Source organism: Delphinus delphis, chromosome 8 (assembly GCF_949987515.2).
Source record: "Delphinus delphis chromosome 8, mDelDel1.2, whole genome shotgun sequence".
Classification (NCBI taxonomy): Eukaryota; Metazoa; Chordata; class Mammalia; order Artiodactyla; family Delphinidae; genus Delphinus; species Delphinus delphis.
In genome coordinates, this window is record NC_082690.1 from 63,768,547 (window position 1) to 63,794,980 (window position 26,434).

Consider the following 26,434-nt stretch of genomic DNA (forward strand, 5'->3'; position numbering starts at 1 on the left):
GCTTGGGATTTCTCATCATCTCCCCATACGCCTCAGTACAGTTCCAAATCCATGCCCACACAGCAAAACACAGCTGCCCAGCACAGTGCTGGGGCTTCCTTTTCTCACACTGGGGGACAGGCAGGGAGCCTGGGCTGGACTCTTCTGGGGGCTAACGGCATTCTGCAGGGAGATATCACTGACTGAACACTGAGCAGTGCTCAGCTCACAACTGCTTTATGAGACGGGTACCACGCAGGCCCCATTCCTGTCTACTGTTGACACGTTTTCCCCCCTGAGCCTGTCCTAGGCTCCGCTGCTGGTGTGGGGCACCTGCACTCCTGCAGGCAGATAGAGCAGGGGCTCCATGGATCAGCTCCTGTCCGGCCTCCTGTGTGGAGCCCTGTTCTTGATCCTGGATAAATCACTGTGGCTCTCAAGGCCTGTCTGTCTCCCCAGCTGCACAGTGGGAATGATTCTAGCTTGTACTTCTAAGGATGTCCTCAGGCGTATGTAGGATAAGACCTTGCATTAAATGCACCTCTTTCATCACAGAAACCAGCAAATACCCTTCCAGATGAAACCTATTCCCATTTTAACAATGGGAAAACTAAGGCACAAGAAAGGTTGTGACTTGTCATGGGTCACACAGAATGAGACAGAGCTGGGATTTGAACCCTGGCAGCTTGTCTTCAGGGTCCGAGTACTGGACTAAACTGCTCTGATGCCAGGTGGTGCGCTGCTTACCTTGAGATGCTAGTAGACCGGGGAGGAAGACATCACAGAGATTAGGAGACACAGAAGGTATGCACATGTAGGTCACACGTGCAAACATACACAGCTGCACACACACTTTCACACATACGTGTCATCACACACATGCATACAAGGTCCACGAGAGGCGGGACTGCGTCTGCTTATTCTCCCCAGAACAGCTTTATTCCAGGCTCCAGCACAGCGCCAGCATACGGTAGGTGCTCAGTAAGTTGCATGAAAAGACACACCCCTGCATCCAAGGACACGCATGCGTGGGTGTCACGTAAAAATACACACACATACGCCTGAGCCGTCACATGCACACTTACGGCCTTTTAAAAAACTACCCTTCCAAAAAGTGGATCGTAGCTATAAATCAAGCTCTGATTTGAACAAAACCCACGAATGAGAAGACTGGTGCTCTGTTTTTAATTCCACTTGCCCCAGGAAATGGAGGAGCGCAAGCCCTGAGGTTTCGCCCACGTGGACCCAGGCAAAGCAGGGGAAATTATCCAGAAGTGATGAGTCCCACAATCGTCACACCCATGTCAGCTGCTGGAGGGGTAGGGTCTGGGTCCCTGCCACCTGCAAGGTGCTTGTACCCAGCGGGGGGCCCACACCCGGGCCTGGAACTGCAGAGTAGGATCCCAAACAGAGCCAGCCAGCGGCCCCTCCTCGGCGTCAATCCTGTTTAATAAGGAAATTTGAAAGTGTAATCTAATTTTGCAGAATCTCTTTAAATCTCGTTTTCTCAGAAGTAACTTCATTTCACACGGACACATCCAGCCTCGTGCGAAGGCCTCCATTTCACACCAGTTTTATCTCCACAATTTCTCGTCTCACTGCACTCCTATCCCAGGGCCTTGCCACGCACCAGGCGAGGCCTGAACTAATGGCATTTCCTACTCATTTGGAATCAAAAGCCAACGAGAACAACTGTTGAAGCGCACGGCTACAGCCACCTAGAGCACGCTCATTACCGCCTCTGTGCACAGCCCCTCGCTGGTAGCTGCTCATTGGATTTGATGAGGGAGGGAAGTGGGGTTCCTGTGGCCTCCAACTCCCCTAGGGGTTCGGGGGCTTGGCTCCCGGGATGGCGGTCAGCACGGCGGGGGGACGGGCCCCTTTGACTCTAGCAGTGCCCCTCAAGGGGCTCCGAGAGAAGAGGCAGGCGGGTACACACTGACGGTGGTCCCTGCAGACAAGATGGCCTCAGCTGGAATTCTGACTCCATCACTCCCCAGCTCTGCCTCAATATACTCACCTGCTAACTGAGAACAGACTACTTTAAAGGATTATTTGGAGGACTGAATTAGATAATGGATATGAAATACTTATAACGATGTTGGACACAGTAGCTTAAAAACGATCAACTAAGAAAATTTATGCACATCTGATGACCCCCCCCAATTCTCTTCCTAGGTACGCGCCCAACAGAAATGAGAGCTTACATCCACCAAAAGAGATGTACGACGATGTTTGTAGCAGTTTTCTTCATAATAGCCCCAAACTGAAAACGACACAGATGTCCATCAACAGTAAAGTGGATAATAAACTATGCTATGGTCATGCAATAGAATAGTACACAGCAATGATAAAGGATGAATCGCCAGTACACACCACAATGTGCATTAATCAGACAGTATAATGCGGAACAAGAGAAGCCAGACACAGAAAGGTAGATACTGTATCATTCTACTTATATGTAATTCCCAAACAGAAAATGGATCCATGGTGATCAACATCAGAATAATGGGGTGTATCATCACCTGGCAGGAGGTGTGGGGAAGCCTGCTGAGGTCCTGGATATGTCCTTTATCTTGATCTGGGTGGTGTTTAAATGGGTGCATACGTAACAGAAAACGTCACTGAACTGAACATTTGAGACTTGTGCCTTTTACTGCATATATATGATACCTCAGCAACACCAAAAACCTAAGAAGGAGACCCTCAGTCTCCGTCAAGACTTTATATGCCTCTTCATAAAACCCACCATTTACCCGCTGTTCACTACATCTGTTGTCTCAGTGAATCCTCATTTTAACCCTGAGGCACTAAATGATTACCGCACTCGGCAGAGGCCCAGAGAGGTTCAGGCCATTACCCGAGGTCACACAGCTGACAGGTGGCAGGGGGAGGATTGGAGCCCTGGCCTGCCAGAATCCAGAGTTCCGTTTCTCACCCAGAACACACCCCGTGACCTCCCTGAACAGCCCAGGTGAAGAAGGTTTGCTGGGGCAGCATCGGTGCAGCCTGGACACAGGTGATGCTAGGGCGGCACTCAGGGGGGCAAGCTTAGAGCAGGGCCCGGACTAAGACCAGGAGGAATGACAGGCAGTGCACTGTCTCCAGGCTCTGGTGGGTCACAGGCTACTGCTTCTCACCTGTTGTTCCTTCAGAAGCTCCTGCTGCTGTGGGATCTTGAAAGGGCTTCTGGCAGGGCCAGAAAAGGGGACACAGACCAGAATCTAAGGACAAAGACAGCACAGGGGCTGGGAGGGGAGCAGGAAGGCCATGCAGAGGCAGAGCAGAGATGTTTGCATCGCAGCCTTGACAGAGATGAAGAAGCCTCACTGGGGAGAGCTGGGCTGTGAGGGGAGAGCTGGTGGCTCCAGACCCAGAGCCACAAGAGTCGGGGAGCCTCAGTCAACGGCCAGGGGCTCTGTGTGAATGAGGGGAGGGGGAGGGTGTGGGGGGAGCTGGAGGTAAGAAATTGAAAGGGGGTCCAGCAAACGCTTGCGGTCTCTGAAGTGCCAAGTTCCTCCTGGTCTCCGCAGATCACCACAGTAGAGGCCGACGGAAAGCACTGTCCAGTCCCATCCCCAGACAACTGCGGCGTTTGACCACATGACAACACCTCGCACCGAATGCCTACTAACGGGCCAAATGCTTTATACTCGCTAAGGCTCTCTCTCATCATGACCCTGAGGTCAGGGAAATCACACAACCGGCCCAGGGGCATCCTGTGAGTGGCCAAGCAGGGCTTTGGACCCAGGCCGCTGGCCAGGAAATGCCCCACCCCCTTCCTGCTCTCTCTAGAGGCAGCATCGTGTCATTTTTTTCCCTAAGCAATGGGGTAAGTGAACTTCTTCTTGGACCCAAACTGGGCCCTGCCAAAAGAAGGCAGCTCTGAAACACACCTTACAGGGACAAATCGGGGAAGGATGGGCCTCTGGTCCCCAGTATCCCCCCAGAGGACCCATTTCCTATGCAGCAGTCCGAAGCAGCAGGCATTTCTGCGGCAGGTTCTAGCAGAGACAAACATCCTGAGGAATGGTGGGTCCAGATGCCTAAGCCCGCGGGGACCTTCCAGTGTGGAGAGATGGAGGGGCTGAGGAGTTTCCACACGTACCTCAGGGGTCTTCCTTGCTGAGGGAAGCCGAACCCAGCACAGCCTGCTGTTGGGCAACGGCTTTAGGGGACCCAGTCGATAACTTGAAGGGGACCTGGACAATGTACCGAGAGACACGGGAGCAGCTGCAAACAGAATCTGAGGGGCGCTTTGAAACATCAGAAGCTGCATGTGCTCTTTGGAGTTTGTCACAGGGAATGATGCCTACGTTAAGTGCATAGTTATCTGCGACGTGTGCTCCTCCGGCACGGGTGTAGGCCTTCTCTTCTCATCCTCAGGTTGTCTCTGTAAAGCCCCAGACACATCTAGAAAGCAACAGATCCAAAATAGGCCTCTAGATCTCCTCCCCCGAAACCTGTACCCTTACCCAGGCTTCCCCTCACAGTCCTGACACCATCATCCAGCCGGGTGCTCAGGCCAGAAACTCAGAGTCATCTTCAGATCTTCCATCATCCTCATCCCCTCTTCCCTGCTTGGTCCCCACCCCGTGCCACCTGCTTCTCTCCATTTCCAGAGCCACCACTATCTCTCACTGCACTATCAGCTAAGCACCCCACCAGCTCCTTGTTTAGGATCTACAATCCAGCTTCAAATAGCAGCTGGAGAAATCTTTCAAAACAAAGTAGGTCAGGTCACTGCTCAGCTTGAAACCCTTCCTTATCTTCCAGTGGGCTGGGAATACCATCCACACTCTTCATGAAGCCCAGGGTATCCTTATGTGGTCTGGCCTCTGCCCCTCCACCTGCAATGTGCTTCAGCCACACTCCAGACCTCCCTTCTGCCTCAGGGCCTTTGCACCTGCTGTTCCCCTCTTCCCAGAACACCCTTCCTTGTCTCTTCATGTGCCTGGCTCCTTCTCATTTGGGGGCTTCAGCTTAAATACCATCTCAGAGAGGCCAGCCTTGATCTCTTTATTTCCTTATTTAAACGACTCCCTGGTCATTTCCTTCTCAGTTTTTTACCACAATCTGTAACTGTTTTACTTTTTTGTGATTTTACCTAAGAAAATGTTTAAGAATTTTATTATAAGAATGTAAGCCCCATGAAGGCCTATTTTGGGGGCTCTGTCTTGTTCACCACTGTGTCCCCAGGGTTGAACCCCATAGCGGTCACTTTTTAACCAGTTTTTTAATCAGTTCAGTTAATGAATGAAGAGACTGAACGGAATCCATCCAGATATTACTGGCAAGAGTCTGCTGGGCAGAGTGGGCTGACGCAGACGGGCAGGCTCCCCAGAGATGGGACCCTTAATCTGGCTTGGTGCTGCCCTGTACCACACACCTGTAGCCACGCAGCTCTAAGAAACAAAGGCAGATTCAACTGTGGCAGTGCCTAGGTCCCGCCTGCCACTATCTGGAATCTGAATAGGCCCACCCCAGGGCTCCAGCTGAGAAATGACTGCTCCTGTGCAGATATAAACCCTCTACTCCTTAGATAAATGGGCAGGAATCCTGTCCTTCAGCCCTGCAGACCCATGAGGAAGGAAGCCCCCCCTCAGTGCCTCTCGTCATGTGTAAATACTACATCCCAACTCTCGGGTTGCAGTGGAGTCCTGGAGCTCAGGCATCTGTGTAACCTTGGCAGTTCAGGCTTTCCCTTTGTACCTGTGGCCAGGGCACCGCTCCTCCCTGGCACAGACCTAGCCCCTGCCACTCTCCACTTGAGGGTCCTTCTGGCTTAACGATGTAACCCACTCCCCGCCTAGTCTGAGCCTCTGAGGACCAGTAGGAGGAAAAAGCCCCTGAAGTTTGCTACAGAAAATCCCCAGGTCCCAAGTCTTTCTCTATCTGTAGCCTCCTCCAAGCCCCATCCCATCCTGGGCTGCTGGAGCTGGCCCCCAGAGCCCTAGGCAGGATGCCGCTTGGAGCTGCACAGCTACGGGAACTAGCGGGAAGCGTCTGGAAGCTGCATTCCCCAGACAGCAACTCAACTGCTCCCTGGGCACCCGGAAAGCCCACGTCACCCATCTAATGAAACATGGCTCCCAAGGGGCCTGCCGTCTCCACAGAGGAGGAGGGCACCGACTCTCAGACGAGTCTCAATTTCACAGCAACAGAGACGCGAGCACCAATGCGCTGAACCAGAAAACGAGAGTCTGGCAGGAGCTGCAGACACACCATGAGCGCCAGGGGATCGGAGATTAGGGCCCTTCAAAATCAATTTTGAATTCAAACTTTTAAATGTGTTCGCTAGACACAAGGAGGGGACCCTCCAGGCAGGCTTGGTCTAGCCAGCTGCTGGGTCCTGCCTGCTTCTCAAAGCAGCCAGGGCCCATCTGCTAGCCACTGGGCTGCGTGAGGGAGGGGAGGATGAGGGAGCTGGGAGAAAGACCCCGGGAGCCGCAGGGACAGGAGCGCCTCTGGCTCTTGTGGACCCAGCATGACCTTGGGGTACTTGCCTGAGGTGCCGTCCTGGGGCTTCCTGTTGAGGCCTCGGGGGCTGCTCCCCCTTGCTTTGCAGACCCGGATGAAAAGAGCCGAAGGCAAGGCCCACGTGAGCTAGATCCCCATGCACCCCCAACCTGGCTGAGGAGGCTCATGGGCCCCCAGTGGATGAAGCTGTTAAGAACATGAGCTTTGGAGTCAGACAGGCAGGGGTTTGTATCCCAGAGCAGCCATGGGCTCCTAGGGAGAAGGTATTGGTTCAGAAGTGAATTTCCCTTCGAGAAACCTGGTGGGAGAAAGCCTGCTGGGAGGGTCTTGGAGTGCAGGCCCTGGGAAGTGAGAGTGGTCTGAAGCCCCCAGTGCCAAGGGAGAGAAAGCAATCACAGGGTAGCCAGGCTGCTGGGAAGGCTGCTGTGGCCACAGGCTGCATGACCTGAGGCAGGGTATCTGTAGCCAGGGAGCTGCCATGCTGCCTGTCATCTGTCAGACCATGCCTGGCATACGCAGCGCCACCCTGGCCCTGCCCTGTGAGGTGGACGGGGACACACGGGGCAGCGGGCCTCAGCGGGAAGCTGAGCAGAACAGACTGCTCCAGCCAAACCTAGGAGGAGGGCCCAGGGCCCGCAGGAGGAGGGCCCTGGGGCGCCTGCAGGTAGAGGATGCTCCCAGCAGCCGCTGTTCCTGCCAGGGTTCCTGCTCAGCCACGCTGGTTCCCCTAAGCGCACAATCAGCCTACCGCTGACGCCTTCCCACCTCCGGGTGGGGAAGCTGGTCCACAACAAGCCTGTAGGACCTCAATGACTCCCAGCCCCTGCCCCTCAGTTCTCCAGACCCGAGGCTAAACCCCCAACTGTAAGCCACACGCCTGAGACAGAAACACGATCGACTGTGAACCACTCTTCCTCTGAGAGGCACCAGGAAGGTAGCCAAGGCCTTGGGCCTGCAGAGACCTCAAGGGGCCGCTTCTGGAATGAGCAGCCCTGGGAAAGAGCTGGGGTCACCAGACCACTTATGGGCGAGGAAGCAGGGACTCCTGAACCCCTCCCACCCCCTGGCTTGGGAGTGGGCTGCCAGCTCTGTAAGGAAATTACAACATGGGCCTGGGTAATGCTCTTTTAGTTACAGCGTAAACTGCGGCAATAAAGCGTACCTGGGGAATGTTTAGAGGAAGCACTAATGATTTCTTCCCCAGTGGTTAATAAATTCACTTCCAGATCAATTTGTTCGCGATAGAGCCCGGAGAGCGGAACCTGCGTGGCGGGCACAGCCAACTGTGTCTTTTTCAGTATAAATGATTTATTACGATGATTAGCGGCACATAAACAATTTAAAATACAACGCTAATTAGTTTGGGGAAGAAAGGAGGGGAAAAGCCACCCTGCCTCTCTCCCCATTATGTTCTACTTCCCTAAGTGTGTACTTTTTAATTAAATCCAAATGTCACAATAAATTTAAAGTGTTTTCTTACCATTTGGGTTAACTTAGGCAGTCAGGCAAGCCCCCCTCTCAGGCAGCTGTGGGCTAGGCTGGGGGTGAGGACTGCTGGTACCCGCAGGGCCTGTCTACAAACTCTCCTGGAGACGGGAGGTTTTTGTGAGACCCCTGGAAACCCCTCCTGGTTTCTGGCAGCCCCGGGCTGGAGAACACTGGCACAGCCCACTTTCTCTCACCTTCCCTCCCTAACACCGGCTCTGACCAGCCCAGAATCCAGCCGCTTCTCCTCAAAGGTCCCGCGGCACTCTGCACCCTCTTCCAGCCCTCCTCGGGTGTTCTATAACCTAACACCTTCTCCCTGCCCAGCATCGTGCTTGGCATTTCCTATACAACATCTTACCATGTTCCCCTTCCAGTGCTTTGAGTAATAATTACTGTTTCAATTTTGTGGATGGGGCGAAATTGAGGCTCAGAGAGGTGGAGCAATTTATCCAAAGTCACACAGGCAAAAGGGGACTTTTGCAAAGTCCTGATTCCTAGAGCACCATTCTGCCTCAGAGCCCACACCTTGCCACGTCTGGGCCCTGACTTCCCAGCACCCAGGATGGAGAATAGAATGTGATGGTTGCTCAGACAGGGATCTCCCTTGCATAATGCCCTGCTTTGCCCAGAGACACAGGTGAGACAGGAGTTCAGGCCAGGGACCTGAACTCTGATGAGTCTGGGTTCAAGTTCAGGTTCTGCCATTAACCCACAATGTAAACTCAGTCAAGTTCTTTAGCCTCTCTGAGCTTCAGCTTCCCCATCAGCAAAACTCGAGTAATAATACCCAAGTTGTGGGGCCAAAGAAGCAAAGCAGCTAAAACAAGCGGAAGGCTTTGCCATCCTTGACACGCTATGTAAGTAGTAATTACTAACAAAAGCCCTTGAGGCAAGCAGGGATCCGTAAGAATCCCATTTCACTGATCAGAAAACTGAAGCCAGCAGGGGAAAGGACTTACCCAAGGTTCCACTGACCCCTAGGAGCCCGGGGGACCAGGCTGCAGGCAACCTCCTTTCCCAAAGCTCAGACAGCCAAGGATGGTGTCTCTCCTACACACTCTTGTACTGTTTATTTAAAGTGAAAAACAAATATCCCTAAACATAGAATTACCATATGACTCAGCAATTCCACTCCTAAATATATACCCAAGAAAAATGAAAACATATGTCCACACAAAAACTTGTATGTGAATGTTCACAGCAGCATTATTCACAATAGCTAAAAAGGAGAAACAACTCAAATGCCCATAAACTGATCAATGAATAAAATGTAGTATACACATATAATGGACTATTATTGGGAAATGAAAAGAAATGAAGTACTGAGACACGCTACGACGTGGGTGAACCTTGGAAACACTATGCTAGGGAAAAAGTCAGCCACAAAGACCACATCTTGTATGATTCCATTTATACGACATATCCAGAGAGACAGAAAGTAAATTAGTGGTTGCCAGGGAGGAGGGGAATGGGGAGTGACTGCTAATGAACATGGAGTCTCTTTTTAGGGTGATGAAAATGTTCTTGAATTAGATAATGGTGATGGTCACACAACTCTAAATATACTAAAAACCACTGAAATGCACATTTTTAAAAGGTTAATTTGGTGGCATGCAAATTATTTTCAATAAAGTTGTTATAAAGAAAGGCAAAACAAACAAACAACAAAACAAGTATTCCTTTGAGAACAGGAGAAACCAGTTCATAAAAAATTAAGTCCTGGGGTCAGGAGAGGGGTCCTGGGAGGTCCAGCAGCCAGCCCTCAAAGAGGCCGGGCCCTGGTCACCCTACCTCGCCCCAGCTACTTCATAGGGAAGGGCTCCAGAGCACCCCCTTGCTTCCCTCCCCAGTCCCTCCCAACCAGAAATCTGACTGTGCCCACTCTTCCAGCCCTGTTCCTAGGCAACTCAGACCCTATTGGATCCATCACTCTTCTCTGACCCATTTGCTTCCACTACTACACTCGTGTTTTGTCTTCCTAGATCTCTGTTGAAATTTCTGCATCCTCCGAGGCCTATGCCTCACCTGCAAACTGGGCACACTCTTGGGGAGGGTCCCTGTTTTAGACCCCAAGCTTGTCCTACATTGGGTACCACAAGTTACGGTACATGCAGTATGAATAGGGTCAGAGTGAGGTCCTCCAGGCCCCCAGCCGAGGTTCAGTAAAGAGTGCTATCCTCTCCCAGGGCCTGAGAGCCCCGCCCAAGACAGGGTGTGCAAGCTCAGATGCAGGCCACGTAGGCCAGGAAGGAAGGCAACAGGGCTGCCTTTGGGTCAAATGAAAACTGCTGGAGGGAGGGAGTTCAGTGCCCAGGCTAGGGCAGCACCCACTGTGGCTAATCTGAGAGGGTGACTCAAGATGAAGCATGTGGCCGGCAGAGGGAGTCAGGCCTACGCTGTGGCAGGGTGCACCCAGCCGCCTGTGAATCTGGGGTCTGGACGGATGCTATTGGGGTTTCTCTCCTCTTGAGGGAAAGAATCCAAAGCCTTCACCCTGGAAGGGAAGGCAGAGCACCTGGGAATGTGGGCCGTGGGGAGAAGAGTGTGGCCAGTGTGGAATGGGCTGGGTGGCTCTCTAGGCCCTGGGCAGCCAGGCAGGAGCAGTGCTGTACAAAGATGCTCCAAGGGACAGTTCACTGCAGAGGCAGGGCCTTAGACTCAGCTCCCCGCGGAAGTGCTCTTAGACACAGGTTCCGCTCTTGTCGGGCCAGTCCTACTCACATATATAATCAGGGGGAGGACTGTATTAGACACAGATAAGGGTAGAGAGACTTAGCTCTTTCCCAGAATCAGGAGCTTTCGTGGAAGCCCGTCTGAGAAAGGAAACCGGCCCGGAGGTGGGAAGGCCACGAAACATTTCACAGACAGATCACATGAGATCACAGGAGTTCGGAAGTGGGTAGCTGGGCAGGTCTGGACTTGCCGTTTCCCTGCCCTGGTGTGCTCCCGCCTGCCTCAGGCCTACAGGCTTTGGCTCACTCCTTTGGAGTCTGGAAAGCCAGGATCTTGGTCCAGTCGCAGGGCAGCCACAGAAGAGGACGTGTAGGGGCCGCGGAAGCCTCCGGCCAAAGCTGGGCAGGGCCAGCAGGGGCCTCCGGGACAAGAGTGGGTGAGGACAGGCTTGCAGTCAGAGTCCGCCTTCCCTGGGGCTCAACTCCAGAAACTCAGGCCCTGCTGCTGGTAGCTGAGACTCTCTAGCCAAGATCTTGACCACCAGGAGACCTCAGAGGAGCCCGCCACATTCCCAAGGCCACAGCTCTAGTCATGCCCTCCACCATTTCTTTCCCGGACTTCAACTGCCTCCTCTCTGACCATCTGGACCACCATCTGCATCCCCCCGCTGCTGCCCCAGGCCCAGACTGCAAGCTTGGAAGGAAGGAAACTGCTGGAAGGAAGGTGCGGGGGGCAGTCTGAGGCTGGAGGTCACACTACAGTGGTCACACTATAAAGCTCCAAAGGAAGAACACTTCCCTTCTACATCATGGCTGTTTTTTATTTTTATTTTCTGCCCCTAGTTTTATCCCCTCCAATTATTCTCCACAGAGTAGATGGAGTATAATAATATATTTGGTCTTTGTTCCAGGTTCCTTGGCACAGAGCTCCTAAAATCCTCGGAATTTTCTGAGTGATAGGAGTATCTTCTGTTATTCATAAGGAGTCCCTTTTGAGCACCTCTGAGTTTACGTTAATGAGGTGATTTAGGGTGAGGGCCCTAGGTAGCCTCAGGATGGGGCTGGTCACCAGAAAGACCAAACGATTAGAGGGTTAGAACTTTCTGCCTCACCCGCTCACTTCCAGGAAAGGCTGGGGAGTGGCCAGTGAAGAAGTTCTATACAAGATCTGATAAGGTCTGGGTTGGTGAACATGTCCACATGTACCCCAACTCCACAGGGACAGACGCTGCTGCCGTGCTCGGGACCCTTCCAGACCTCACCCTAGGTACCTCTTCCTCTACCTGTTCATCTCTATCCTTTATCATTTCCTTAGAGTAAACTGGTAAAAGTAAGGCAATGTTTCCCTGAGCTTTGTGAGCCATTCTCGGAAACTATCTCACCTGAGGAGAGGGTGAACCCCGATTTACCGTGTGTTGGTCAGAAGTACAGGTGACAACCTGGACTTGCGAAAGGCCTCTGAAGTGGAAGCAGTCTGGTGGGACTGAGCCCTTAACCTGTCATCTCTAGGTAGACAGGGTCAGAACTGAGTTAAATTTGTAGGACACACGGTAGGTGACCATTGAGAATTGGAGAATAGCTTGGTGGTGTTGAAAAACATTCCAGAGTAGCCCAAATGATCTTGATAAAATGGAAATGTGCCCTCTCTCTGGGTTAAAGGAACTCTTATGATTCTCTCTGCTCTCCTCCCACCCTCCTTCACCTGTTAACTCATTCACTCACAGGTCACTCAACAAATATTTACTAAACATCTACTAAGGGCTAGCCCCTAACACCTATATGTTAATAAGAATTGTATCAACATTGATGATTTTTGATCAAGAAAGTAGTTCTTAGGGAGCTTCATTAAGTCAGTTCCATGCCTTGATCAACTTTCTATTCACTAGAGTTAAACCATTTCTTCCTCTTTCTCCATTGTCATTTTATTGAAATTATTTTCATTGGGATAAATTATTTTTAAGTGACTATTTGGTTTATGATCAACTTTGGGCTCAAATCAAATCTTACAAATGAGAACTTCCACTGTTGCCGAGACTTCTTTTGTAGTAATTATTTCTACCAGAAAATATTTCCTGAGCCAACTCCGGCAGATAAATTTTATCAGGAAGATTTGATTCCTCTGTCAATTTTTAGTCAATAACATATTTTGCCAGGTGCAGTCTTAGCTGCTGCCAGTTTTGCTCTGCGTTCATGATTTCAACCAACTTCCGTTTTTTCCTGGATCATTTTGTTCCTTTGCATTTTCAGTAATACTAGTGAGATGTTATTTTCGTTATATAAGGCGTATTTTAGCACCGCTCTGATAAAGCATTCTGAGGATCAAAGAGTAGCGTGAACACATCCTCGGGGCAAAAAGGCAGGTCAAAACATCACACTCTGCACTTGGGCTGAGTACCGGGTCAGGACCTGGTGCCCGAGGTAGCCCTGCCCACTGCCCTCTGCTCCTCCGGAGCCCTAGCCCCTGCCAAGATGCCTGGCGGTCGGGAAACAGCTTCTGGCTGGGGTGAGAGCAGCCACCTGCAAGAGACAGCCTCTGACTGACAGGCAAAGAGATGGGGTTCAGCCCTGATGTCCCACCCCAGGTTGGATGCAGCCTCTGCTGGGCCCCAGGCTTTTCTACTCAGAAAGTATCTCAGCTGAGATTTCAGCTGAGTATCTCAACGTCAGCTGAGAGAGGAAATAGATGCTTCTTGGTGTCTCCGTCCCCCCACCCCCCACCCAGCGATAAAAGGAGATCATTGACCAGGGTCCTCTCAGGTCTGAGGCTGTGACTCGTTCACTGGCCTCCAGGCTTTGGGCCTACCCCGAGGGTCCCCTCTGTCTCCTAGCTGAGGCTCTGCCTGGGAGCAGCCAGGGATGGGGCCGTCCACCTGGATTCAAACATGGCAAGATCAAGTATAGAGGGCTGGAGGCCACAAATGCTCTCACCTGGGATCTCTACTCCTCCTGACCCCAGGAGACCAAAGAAAGACACAGAAACGTCAACGGGGTGGGTTCTGTCTCCTGGCCTTGGCCTCACCCCACCCGTTCCCCACCCGTGGTCATGTCTCCATGCACGGTACCACGAGGCATCAAGCGGCCAGTGGCCCTTGAAACATCAGTGGGAAAGCGTAAACCCAGAGAGGAAAGGAGGCCTGCCCGGGGACGTGCTGGGACATTCCCAAGGAACGGGAGCTGGTGGCAGAGCCAGGATGAGGATGCATGAGTTCTGGTCCCAGCCCAGAGGAGAGCTTCCTTCAGCCCTGTTCCCATGTGAGGAACTGCTGAAGTGGCCTCTGCCCAGGCCACCTCAAAGACGCCATCTCCACCCGGCCCGGCAACAGCCAGCGAGGGGTTGAGGCTCCCAGTCCAACAGCTGTGGGGAGGCTGGCTCAGGAAGGAAGCACCCTCACCTCCTCTGAGTCAGAAGAGAGGCCCTGGAGTCATGGATGGCCGCTTTGCAAGCTTGCCCTCTCTGGGCATAGCCTCCTCCTCTGCAAGATGGGGCTAGTGTTTGATCTCCAGCCTCCCAAAGGTGCTGTGAAGATGAAACGAAAGGCTTTGAGACATCTGTGGCCTTCCCTGGGGTGAGGTGATGTAGGAAACAGAGGTACCAGGCCTCCCGATACCTTGGGCACCTTGGGGCCTAAGATGCTGTTCCAGAGGCTGACCTCTCACAGTAGGCCAGTTCCTAAAATGGCCCTAATGATCCTCTGTTACACAGGGTCTTCATACCCTGTGTAGCCCCCTGCCCCACTTCCTTGAGTATGAGCTGGGCCTAGAGACTTGCTCCCAAGGAAGAAAATACAGCAAAACTGATGGAATGTCACATCTGTGATTACATTTGTCACATCTTATAAAAGACTGTGACTTCCTGCTTGCTAGCAGACACTCTCTCTTGATGGCTTTAGGAAGCAAGCTGTCCTAATGAGGAAGCCCACGAGGTATGGAACCGAGGGCGGCCTCTGATCAGCCGTCAGTGAGGAACGGAGGCCCTCAGTCCAGCAGCCCATGAGGAACGGAATCCCACCAACAACCACATGAGTGAGCGTGAAAGCTCACTCCCCCGGATGAACCTTCAGATGAGACCACAGCCCCGGCCAGCGCGTTGATCATCGTCTGTGAGAGACCCTGAGCAGAGGACCCAGCTGAGCTGTACCTGGACTCCTGACCCACAGATGCTGTGAGATTAAAAAATGGGTGTTGCTTTAAGCTGCTAAATTGTGAAATAATTTGTTACACAGCAAGAGATAACTAATACACCACCACACTGGCATACACACACAGGACAGTAGGGGCCTTTCTTCAGGCCAGAGAGACAGAGCTTGTGGACAGATCTCTGCCCTACAACCCCTGCTGCTGTGAGCTTCCTTCTGGAGCCCCATCCTTGCTGTGTAGTGTTGTAAGGAGAGGACAGAGGACAGCAGGCTCCCTGCTCTCCACTGGGCAGACCAGGAAAGTGGGTGGAGCTGACCCACTTCCTCGCGGAGCCATCACCCTGGGTCCTCTCCAAAGAACAGTCCTGCCAGAGCTCTGAACCCCAGGCATGTCTGGAGCAGAGTAAACGTTCCAAAGCACACCCACATCCGCTTTCTCCCTTGCTCCTCCTAAAACCCTAGGAAGGGTAGGGAGACCGCACCAACCATCTCTAAGACCAACAAGAGATGTGCTGGGTGAAGGCGCAACAGACCTAAAAGCTGTTCGTGATCATACCCATTTTACCAGTAAGAATTCCTATTCAGTTTACTACCTAGAATTAGTCAGTGGCCGAGGCAGGATTTGAACCCAGGCTGTCTGACTCAAAGCCCGAGCCAGTTCCACTTGTTTTACAAATGGGAAAACTGAGAAACAGAGAGTTCAAGAATTCATGACGGCACCCACAGGCAGCCCCCCCAACCCCAGCCCCAAATCCTTCCTGGACAATCTGTCACCAAGGGATCAGGAATTGGAGTTTTTAAAGATTCAGGGGAGAGGAAAGACAGGATGGAGCGGGTGCTCGTGGGAGCCATCGGAGCTCAGACCAGAGCTGTTCCCACTTACCCGAGAAGAACCGGCCTCCCTCCCCTTCTCTATCAAGTCATTGTGCCAACCAGCAAAGTTGAATTATTAAAACTCCCTTCTGGGGTACCACATGGATTTTTCTCCACTGAGACTCAGAGCAGAGGGGTGGCCGCTCCTACCACACAATATTAAAATGTCAGGGAGTTTAAGGCTTGCGTTGGTTGAGTCATAAGTTATCAGCACCCAGTGAGGGCCGACAGAATGCCTCCCTTAAATTATTAAGCGGAAAGCGTCAGACTGTAATATTTTGCTAAACCGAAGTACAGACACAAAGATGTCATTTCAATATTTGAAACCAGCAAGTTTAATTTAAAATAAGAGCAAACCAATAAGCTCAGAACATAGCGGCGTATGAGAGGAAAATTATACTGAGAGAGGAAAAAAAGTGGAAGGACTTAAGAAATTTATAAAAGTAATCTCCAAGTGGAAATTAGAAATCAAGGCCTAGAAACAGAATAACACAAAAGAAATATTACTGTCCACTTTCTAAATCAATATAACACTGCTCCACGCTGGAATTACCATGGTAACTCAAGTAAAAAGAATCAAGCAATTCTTATTATTTCAAAATAAAATCACAGCCTGAAGCCTGGGTTTTATTACAACCACTGATAGATCGCTGGCTTGTATTTATCTGAAATATTGCTTTTCAATCAGCTGGTTTATGAATGTACATGGGCCTCTCACCAGCCCACCTACTGCCCTGCTTTGAGGCAAGGGGCTAACCAGTGAATTGATTCTCGCCTGGCTGCATCTGCATGTATGTCCAGGTTTCAATCAGCTCTGGGAACCACGGAGCTTCACGCCCCTTCTAACCGATGGGTGGCTTTGCAGGACAGAGGAAAAGCCAGAGAAGGCAGCGGGGACTGACCTCACCGTGGTCCCCCTCCAGGCTCACCCATGGAGGAATGGGCCAGGGCTCTGATGTCAGCCCCCAACAAGTGCGCCAACAGCAAGCCTGCCAGCCACAACGGGGGAGCTGGGAGCCGGCAGAGCACAGAGGAGAGCAGATGGCCTGGGTTCCCAGCCCAGCCCTGGACTTGCGAGTTGTGAGACCTGCACACAGCACCACATCTCTACCTCTTCCCCTATCCACTCCCTTTGCAATGTGACTTTTCACCTCCTTCCTTCAAGGACAGAATCTGTTTCCCCATCCCTTGAACTTGGGCTGGGCTTGTGATTTATTTTGGCCAACAGAATGTAAAATGACAACATCCCAGAGCCAAGCCTAGGTCTCAAGAAGACATGCGTCCATTCTCTCTCCTGGACCTGCCTCCAGCCTGAGAACAATCTGGAAGAGCCTGCTGGATGATGAGGGACATAGTCTCGTTACCCCCAGCATCCAGTTTGATCAGCCATCTCCCAGGTATGAGTGAGTCTAGCCGAGACCCGAAAAACCGCTTAGCCAAGCCCAGCCTGCATCACTGACCCACAGGTTCGAAAGCTAAATAGATGCTTGTTGTTTTGAGCCTCTGAGTTTTGGGGTGGTTGGTTATGTAGCAATAACTAACTGATACACATGCATAGTACAATGCTCACTTTTAACTAAGGGTTCACTGAAACAAGAACTGTTGTGTAAAGACTTAGAGGCCGAAGCCAAAGAGACCATCCTGTAGCTGTGTAGAGAGCACTGTCACTTCACATAGGCATGAGGCCTCCAGGCCTATCAAGTGTGTACATGGACATTAGGTGTCAGTTAGGTGTTGCTCCCATTGTAGAGATGTGAAAACTGAGGCTCAGGAAGTTGTCTGAAGTCACACAGCAGTCAGCTGGGACTAGAAGCCAGGTCTCCTGACTCATGCTAGCAGGCTACACCTGAAGACAGTAGGCCATTCAAGTAAGCCCACTTAGGAAGGGGCAGGAGGCAGAGCTAGGGGCCCAATCTGACCCAGTAGGCCTGCAGTCTGGGGCATCTGCCTCGGCTACCTGGACCAGCCTGCTTACTCTTCTCTACCATCTGCTTTTAATTTGCCCCCAGTTATGTCAGCCACTGTAGGCTCCTGCCTTAGCCAGAACACAAAATAAACATACTCCAACCACTGAGAGATGAGCTTGTTACTAGCTTGGGTGGATGTTACTCTGAGCAGGACCTGGAATGGTCTGTAAGAGGCTTTGACCTACAGGAGTCTGTAGGCTCCTACGAGGCCAGCCAAAGGGGAGAGGATGTGGCAAGGGGACAACGTGAGCAAGGGTATAGAGGCAAATGCCAGGTCTGCATGGGACACAAAACCAGAGCAGACATATTAGACCTGCTCAGCTCAGTGTGGCAGCAGGTCTCAGGCAGAATGCCAGCATAGCAGAGGCTGGGTCCTCTGAAAGGAGGTAGATGGGATGGGAGAAGGGTGGTGGCAGAACAGAAAGAGCTGGGTCCAGCGTCCCAGATGAATGCAATCCAGTGGTGTGCCGACAGATAGCTCACAACTGATTCTCTGGGGAAAAAACCCTTGATGTGTAGCGTTTGCCAGTTTCCGTGGTGTTCATACTTCCACCATGGCTGATGTCAAGCTACCCATGTGATATCACTGAACTCAGAGCTGGGAAGAGATGTGCAAAATCAGCTCTTGCAAGCCAGTGCAAGTTGACTCCCCTGGTGTAGTCCTATCTTGAGTACAGACCTACCAGGAAAACTCACTCTAGCAGCACCACGAAAAGTTCAGCCTGAGGGGGGAAGGATGCCCTGTGTGCCTCAGTGTCTTTCAACTCCAGGTAGGGCAGGCAGGCAGCAAGGGCTACAGGCCACATGCACCTCTGGGGCTTCTCCAGTCCGTGAAGGCTCAGGCCACGTTAGCAACCATCAACGCCCGCCAGGAGGATCTACATCTGAGGACGGAACCGTGAGCCCTGAGCTGTCAGTAGGGCCGGGAGTAGGATGCCCAGACACATGGCCTTGGTCCAACTGACATTTCTCCTCATCGGAGATTTCTACCATTCAGCCTTATCATGTTTTGGGTACAGGCAGAGGGCACGGAAGCCGGGCATGGAACACTGAAAGATGCAGAAGCTCTGGGCTCTAACTCCCTACATAACCCTGGGCAACTCTCTTGCCCACTTTGAGCCCCAACCATGCCATATAAATGGAAGGGCTTGCAGAGAGCGATTTTAGAGCCTTCTTCCCATGGTGCTACCCTCCTTGGAAATCTGGACAGTGGTGAGTAGTGAGTCTACCCTGCTTCCTGGACAGTGGCCACTGATGGCCATTAGGGATAAACTAGAAGAAGGAAGGTTAGGACCCAGTGCCTGGCAGTGAGCAAGGCACTGAACTGGGCACAGGACTATTTCAGATCATACTGTGGCTGTGTAGAGAGCACTGTCACTTCACACATGCACGAGGCTTCCTGGTTTATCGAGGGTGTACGTGGACATTATCTCATTTAATCCTAATAGCAATCGTGCCGGTTAGATGTGGTCGTTCTCACTGTAGAGATGAGAAGGCATAGAGGCAAAGCAATCTCAACATTGGGTGGGCACAGGACACAGAACTACAGTGGATGTGCTGGACCCGCACAGTTTAGCACTACAGTAGCTAAACCAGTCCCAGTCCCATGGTACTTGCCACACTGGGGTACCCAGGTGCTTTTTTCTACTTTGTCCCCTAACTCCTTCCAAACTTCCTAATGTGTCTGATCGGGGCTCCTGGGAGGCCCTCTGGCCCCTGGAGATGGACCCCAACTACAGCTTTGGTCTCCTGGCTACATGCGGGCAGCTCTGCCCTGTGTCGATGCAGCTCTGGAGGGGGCCTGCATCTGCTGAGAACCCCAACCTGGCTTGGGTCACTCCCCCATCAGCCTCTCGATCTCTGTCTTCTGCTCAGAAGGCCCAGCCAGGACTACTTCCCAGGTCCAGCAGCCTTGCCTGCCCCAGCAGCGCAGCTGCACTGAGGCTAAACCTTGTGTCTCCTTCGGCCACAGGAGGTCGGCCGCCAATGCTTGCTGGCAATCGTCCATCTGTTCCAAGGGGGAGAGACCGAAATAGACCTCCCCTTGGTCCTACTCTCAGATAGGGCCTGCTGAGTGGTTCCTTAAATGGAAGTGGGTGGGGCAGCCGCCCCATCTGACTCTGGGACCGGGAGTGGGGTAGGAAATCAATTCTCAGGAGGGATGAGAGGCAGGCCCCGGCTCTAGGAAAATGAACATTTCCATGTGCTAAAAGCATCATTGTGGGACGAGAGAGAGAGAGAGAGAGAGAGAGAGTGAGTTCCTATGGCCACAGAGGCCAAGTGAGTGGCCAGGCCAGCACTGAGCCCCGGCACGCAAAGGGTGAAGCTTTTAGGCGAGCAGCGGCCAGTGATCTCAGCTTCCCCCAGTCCTAATGCTCCCAAAAGGCTCTCTCCCACTCCCTGTAATTGGGCATCAGTAGTTAATGCAGTATTGACTGCATTACACGCTCCCGTGCCTCCCCTTGCTAATGCCAATTGCATCACCTTGTACAGTCACTGGCTTGCTTAGCCAATAGCCGTTAAAAGCAATCCAAATCATGAATCATATGGGAAACTTTTAGCAAGACACTGCCATCCGAGGAGACAATTTACAGTTGAGTTAATCTGGGTACATTAGCGAGACACGGATTCTGGACGACAGACCAATTTATGTTGTTTCCCTGTCCTCCCCCCACCCCCGACCCTTAGTGCTCTGCGTGGGCAGATGAATGGAAGAGCAGGGAACAGACAGAAGCACCTGCTTTTTTACCCCAGGCTCTGGGAGCGGGTTGGGGAGACCCATCTTCACAGGCTCCCTGCCTGGCTGAGTTGAGGCAGGAAGGGGACACGGCTGTACGTGCTGCTCAGGTTCTGTGATGCCTTGCTTCCCTGTAGTGAGGAGGCGGCTGCAGCCCGGGCTGGCCTGGTAGGTGCAGATGGAGACCTTCCTCTTCTAGGCATACAGTGGGTGCCAGGCCTGGTCCCTACCCTGCCAACCTCACAAGGCCTTTACCAGCCCTCAGCAGGCAGCAGTGCCCACTGGGCTCTGCCGTCCTGCTGATGGGCTGGGATCTGTAGTGTGGAACAGCATCAGGGCCCACTCCCTGCCTTTCCCCCAGGGCTGTGGAGGGGTCCTGGCCACAGGAGAGGCCGCCAGTACCCTCTGTGGCCCAGAGCATGACGGGATATTCTGGGAGGTCCCGCTGGTCAGTACCCAAGCACAGCTGAGAGCCTGCCCTCGCGGATCAACTGAGTCAGCTGTGGACGCTGCACTCACAGTAGTCGCTAACAACTGAAGGTGCACTGTCTGGTCCTCCTCAGCCCAGCTCCAATACCTTTAGGTGTTTTTAACTTATTAAAAATGCCCTAGGAATTAGGTCTGATGTTTAGTTCCACAGCCTGCCTGCTGCTTCCTGTGGTCACCCCAGCCCTCCTGCTGGGCCTCTGCAGAGGCAGCTTACACCCAGACCTACCCTTCTGCAGCACGCATCTAGGGACACCCCTTGGGGGTGCCCTTGGCATCCTCCCCTGTCCCTCACAACCCAAGGCTCTCACAGTTCTTGGGGCTGCTCAGACCCTCTGCTGCCTGCCCCTGCTCAAGGGCCTTTTCTCCTACAGCGTGAGGGCTAATTTGACTCTCAGGACTCAGGGCTGTAACTCCCCTTGCTCCCCTGGGGCTGCAAACCTCCCCGGAGAGCCCACAGCCTGGTGCCAGCCCAAGAGCAGGTGCCAGGGGAAGAAGGGCTGTTTCTCCATGAAAGTTGGAGCTGGGCTTCCGTTGCTGACAGGCAGGCCCGACGGCATGTAGAAAGGCAGGACCCTGAGTTCCAGTAAAGTGGAGCTGCCTAGGCCAAGAGCAAGCATCCGAATGAAAGCAATTAATCTTAAAACCTGAAGTTTAACCGTTTGCAAAACAGATCTCTCCTCTCTGTGGTGGCCCTTCGCTGCTCGACCTAATGGATTACTTTATTAATAATGCACTGTGCTTAAAAGCAAAAAAAAAAAAAAAAAAAATTTTTTTCTGACAATTCAATACTTCAGAAAGTCTCTTAAACCCGTTGCTACGGCAAAGCGATTGATATTTTATTATCTTTCAGAAGTGCAACATGAAAGCCCTGCAGCCCAGCAGAGCAGGAGCTTTGGTCCTCAGCAGCTGGCGGACCTGACTTCAACCAGAGGAGCCCCGGCCTCTTCCGACAAGATGCTGTCAGGTGGAGAAAAGGCATTGGGGGTGGTTAATAGGAGCCTGAGTTCACGCTGCAGCCAGACAAAGGGTGCAGTCCGCAGCCCTGAGGAACACACCCCTTGGGGGCCCTGGGGACCAGTGCTGACTCCCAGCCCAGACGGCCACCTGCTGGGACGGCGTAAGTGCAAGGAAGGATTTAGGCAGGAGGTGTGGGGGGAGGGTGAGTATATCCAGAGCCTTTCTCCCTCCCCCCAACTGAAGGTACCACCTTCAAGGTTTCCTGGAACCAGGAGATGCTAGACTCACTCCAGTGGGGAGTGGAGGGTGGATTTTATGAGCAGAAAGGTTGCTTTTGGAAGACAGCTCTAGGCTGAGCAGGACAAGGAGCAAATGGCTCCTCAGGGCCTAAGCCAGCCTTCTTCCTTGTGCTGTGATGTGTCCCAGAGCTCAGTGGCAGCAACAGTACAGAGCACCATATGGTTTAGACTGGACAGGGTGGGGGACTTGTGGGGCAGCGCGAGCTCTCCTCCACAGGTCTGGTGAAGACTAGGGAAAATACATATGCCCAGGGTGTAGGCAGGAGATGGGCTAAAATGATCTCCAGAGAGCCATTCCCATTCAGGGCTCATCTGGAAACCTTTAGTCTCACAAAGCCCGGGGCACTCTGGGTGCCTGCACAGAGTGCAAGACCCGAGGTGGTGGTGGTGGCGTCGTCTTATTGGCGGGAGACCAGTCTCCCTGCCTGAGGCCGCCCATGTATAGGGCCTGGGTCTTCTGGGTTTCTGGCTTGGGCCTGGGGAGCCAAGCATGCTAAACAATCTCTGCTAAAGACATACCCTGATTTCCACATGCTCCCCAGGGTGGGAGTTCCTCCAAACACCACGGAAGGACCCTCTGCCCTGGCTCCTCATTCTACCAAGAGGGAAAGTGAAGAGATGGGCATGACTGGTCCGAGATTACACAGGGAGTTAGTGGAGAAAGGAGCTAAATCAAGGTCTCCTCCCTCCTTATCTGGCCTGACCCCAGACCCCTTCTTCTCTCTTTCAATCTGTACACAACTGCACCAGCCCAGCCCTCTGATGGCCCACATGGGGCTCCAGGGGAGGGGTCCATGAAGAGAGAAAAGCATAAGGAGATGAATGTCACACCCCAGCCAGACCCTGGACAATGGATTCTTTTGGCCAGAGCATTTAGTTCCCCCTCCCTCTCTTTCCACACTCACACTGAGAAATGGCCTTGAGGGCCACAGAGCTCCCGCACATGCCACCCCCAGGCCAGATATTTTAAATGTCCCTCCCTGCTGGAGGTCTCAGAAGGTGGGAGGGGAGGCTAGGGGCATCAGCACATGATGGCAGCAAAGTGAACATCCTGTGTGACCTTAAGTCACTTAACTTCAGATTTTCGCCAAGTGACCACGTCAGTAACACCACTGACCTGGAGAGCAAGAGGGCACAGACCTCTACTACTCACTAGCGGAGGTCAGAAGATGTCACTCTAAGAGGATTTCCGCTGACTCACGGAAAACCCACCTTCTCAGTTCCTTACCAGTAGAACCCAGGTGATGGCGTGGATGCTAACAATTACATTCACATCTCCCTCCCGACAACACTAACAAACTTAACAAACCAGGTAACCCTCCCCTACAGGGCAGGAGGGCCTGGGACAGCCAGGGGATGGCCACTCTTGACCCTGAGGGCTGCCCTTGGGTCACAGGGCACTCCTGGTTTTACCCTCAAGGGGACTGGGTTCTCCAACCTCTCCTGCACATACCAGGACAATTACTGCAGGGCACTCCCAGTCAGGAAGGCTTTGGGGTGTGTGGGACCACCATGGGTCCCTCTGTTCTGACCTCTCGGGCGCAGCGAGGCTCTTGACCAGGGCACGTCCATGCCGCTCCTGCACTCGTGCTACTGGCCAGGAGCGGGACACTTTCTTCCTCTGGGCCAAACTCCTGCCTCCGATTTCAAGAGACAGTGAGAATCACACTGGGAGACAGTGAGAATCACTGGAGGCAACCCTTTTTCTCACCAAGCTTTCGGGCAGCTGTCTCCCCGAGGGTCCGGCCGGCCTTTCCCCTCGCCTGCCGGGCACCCGGCGGCCACCGTCTTTCCGCGCGCCCGCTCGCCGCAAGCTCTGGAGTCCGATTTCCCGAAGCCACTGATTTGCTCGGCGCTCAGCGCCTCTCGGGTTACGCGGGCGGCGCGAGGCTGATGGCTGCGGTGAGAGGAGCAGCCGCAAAGACGAAAACGCTCTACGTGAAACCACTGCTGCGCCGAGATCGGAGGGCAGCCGGAGCCTCCACGCGGCCCCGCAGAGCATCGCACGGCCGGCGCACAGCTCGCCCTCCCGCGGTTCGGTCCGGCCTGTCCCGGCCCCGGGGCCGCGCAGCCCGGGGCTCCCTCATCTCCCCACGCCAGTCCCACTCGGTCCTCCCCCCGCCCCAGGCTCCAGCCCCAGCGCCCTGCGGACCGCCCGCCCAGCAAGCCCGGCACAGCCCGGTGTGTGGGCGCCGGTGTCCTGGCGTGTGTGTTCCCGCGCGCCGCGGCGGAGGGCGCGGGTGTGCGGGGAGTCGGGACCCCCGCCCGCCACCTACCGTCCTCCTTGTCCAGCACCATCATCTCGGGCGCTCCGTGTCCAGCCGCAGCTCGGCCGGGAGAAGGGCGCCGGCTCCGGGCGCGCTTCGGCGGGGCGGCCGGTCCTCGGGCAGCGAGCGGGCTCTAATTACCCGCTTGCCCGGCTCTTAACCTAGATTGCACTCAGCTAGAATTACATTCAGGAGTGAAGCACTTCGCAGATACAAAAGCAGTCTCACCTACTTTTGTGCCTCAGAATTGCAAGGAACTATGAACTGCAATTTAGAGAGAGAGAAGGAGAGGGAGAGAGAAGGGGGAAGAGAGGATCAGAGCCGTTTCTTTGATTCTCACCTTCTAAATGGCTCAATTTGCCCAGTATAATCTGTCTTAATGTAATTGCATTTGATAGCTCATAACCCTGGCTCTGGCAACGACACAGCTTTCAGCCTCATAAAGTGTTTTCCCCTCGGATTTAATCTGAATCTCAATCTAAAATTATATTCAAAGAGATGGGGGAATCTCGGCGGCCGTCTCCCGCTGCCTTTCTCCCTCAACGTATGAGGTTTGCACTCCTGCTACTGAATAAATGCACACATTTCCCGAGGCCCCCCTCCCTCCCGGGTTAATGGGGAGTGGAGACGCGCGTCTGCCCGGCTCCGCAGCGCCGCCTGGAGGCCTGTCGGCCCCAACTCGGCGTGCGGCTCTGCTCAGGACCCAGGGTCCTCATTCCCAGTAACTGCCTGGTGGACCACACCTGTCTGTCACTCCCAGCCCCTCAGCCTTGATTTTGCCCCCCTCCCACGGGGCAATGTTTCTCTGACCTCGTGCCCTCCCTTCCTACTTCCTCTTCCCCAGGTTTCTGGGTGCTTCCTGGATTGTTTGGTAAAATTAACCCTCTGCAGGGCACAAATTTTCCCACTGTGTGTCTTACAGCACCACCTTTACCCCAGAAGCCCCTCCCAAGAGCATCCTGATTCCATAGAGAATGGGATCCTGTCTCAAATTCTCTCTGAGCAAGCACAGCATGGCCTTAAAGGTTTTTTTTTCATTCCACAACTATTTATTGAGCATATACTATGCACCAAGCACTATTTTAAGGCCCTGGGGATATAGCAGTGAAAACAAAGATTCCTGCTATTGCAGAGTTGACAATTCTTGCTCTGTAACTCAGGAGGCAGGAAGGGAGACAGTGTTCATCTCCTCTCCCTCTGAACCCTGCTTCTCTCCCAGAGCCCTGGGTCTGGTGCCCAGGCTGCCTACTCCAGGAAGGCCTCTCTTCAATATCAAGAGCATTATTTCCTTGACAGTACAGAGTTCCAGGATGGCATGAAAATCTTAATGGCTTTTCTCCACACAGATGTGTCAGAGGCTCATCCCCACAGTCTCTTCTGAGGACTAGACCCAGGCAAGGAGAAGGAAGCTGGAGTCCCTGGAGGGGCAAAGGGCCACCAGTTGAGACTTCATCCCATCTCTGCCTATTACCAACACTGGACCTTAGCAAGTCATTTTCTCTCCCCAGGCCTCAGTTTCCCTGTTTGTGAAGTGGGAGACCTGCTCTGCTATCTCCAAGGTTGCTGCGGGGATCAGAGGAGATAATGCATGTGAATGTGCTTTGTGAACTGTGGCACCCCAGACAACGGAAGGGGACGTAGTGGGTACAAAGGAGACTTGGAGGCCAGGTCATGCCCCTTAAGCCCTGGGAGGCCCCAGTGCAGGGTGCTTGACTGGGGAGGGGGAGGGGGGAGTGGTGCTGCAGTCTATGGTCCTCTATCGTAGGCAGCAAAGTCAAGCTTTGAGAAAACAGAAGAGAGGCTGCTTCTAATGAGCTGCTTCCTCCGCAGCTCAGAGAGTTTCGCTTTCCCCTTCATCTTGAATACTTAATCCTAATAGTCCTTGAGTATATTTGATGTTAAATATATCATTTTGCTCAGACTCACCATCCCTCAGGACTGCGAGCTTGATCTCTCCCCTGTCACTGCAGCTGAACTGCACCCTGAGGGTCTGAGGGAGGCTTTGGCACTGCTGCCGCGGGCACATTTAGTGGCAGCCCCTCACCCCAGCCTGAGTGAGGGGGCCAGACAGTGTAGCAAGCACAGGGCCT

The 26,434-nt window shown here is 53.1% G+C and overlaps 1 protein-coding gene across 3 annotated transcripts in view; it reads right to left on the reverse strand.

The window, feature by feature from the left end:
- Positions 1 to 26,434, reverse strand: part of LMO1 (LIM domain only 1) — a 40,219-nt gene that overhangs the window by 10,968 nt on the left and 2,817 nt on the right. For 2 of the 3 annotated variants that reach the window (XM_060017305.1, XM_060017306.1), the window contains exon 2: positions 24,354 to 24,608. The exons of the other annotated variant lie outside the window; for it this stretch is intronic. In XM_060017305.1, coding sequence (XP_059873288.1) covers positions 24,354 to 24,378 — 25 coding nt within the window. In that variant the 5' untranslated portion in view covers positions 24,379 to 24,608. The remainder of the gene's footprint in view (positions 1 to 24,353; positions 24,609 to 26,434) is intronic. 3 annotated transcript variants of the gene reach the window in all.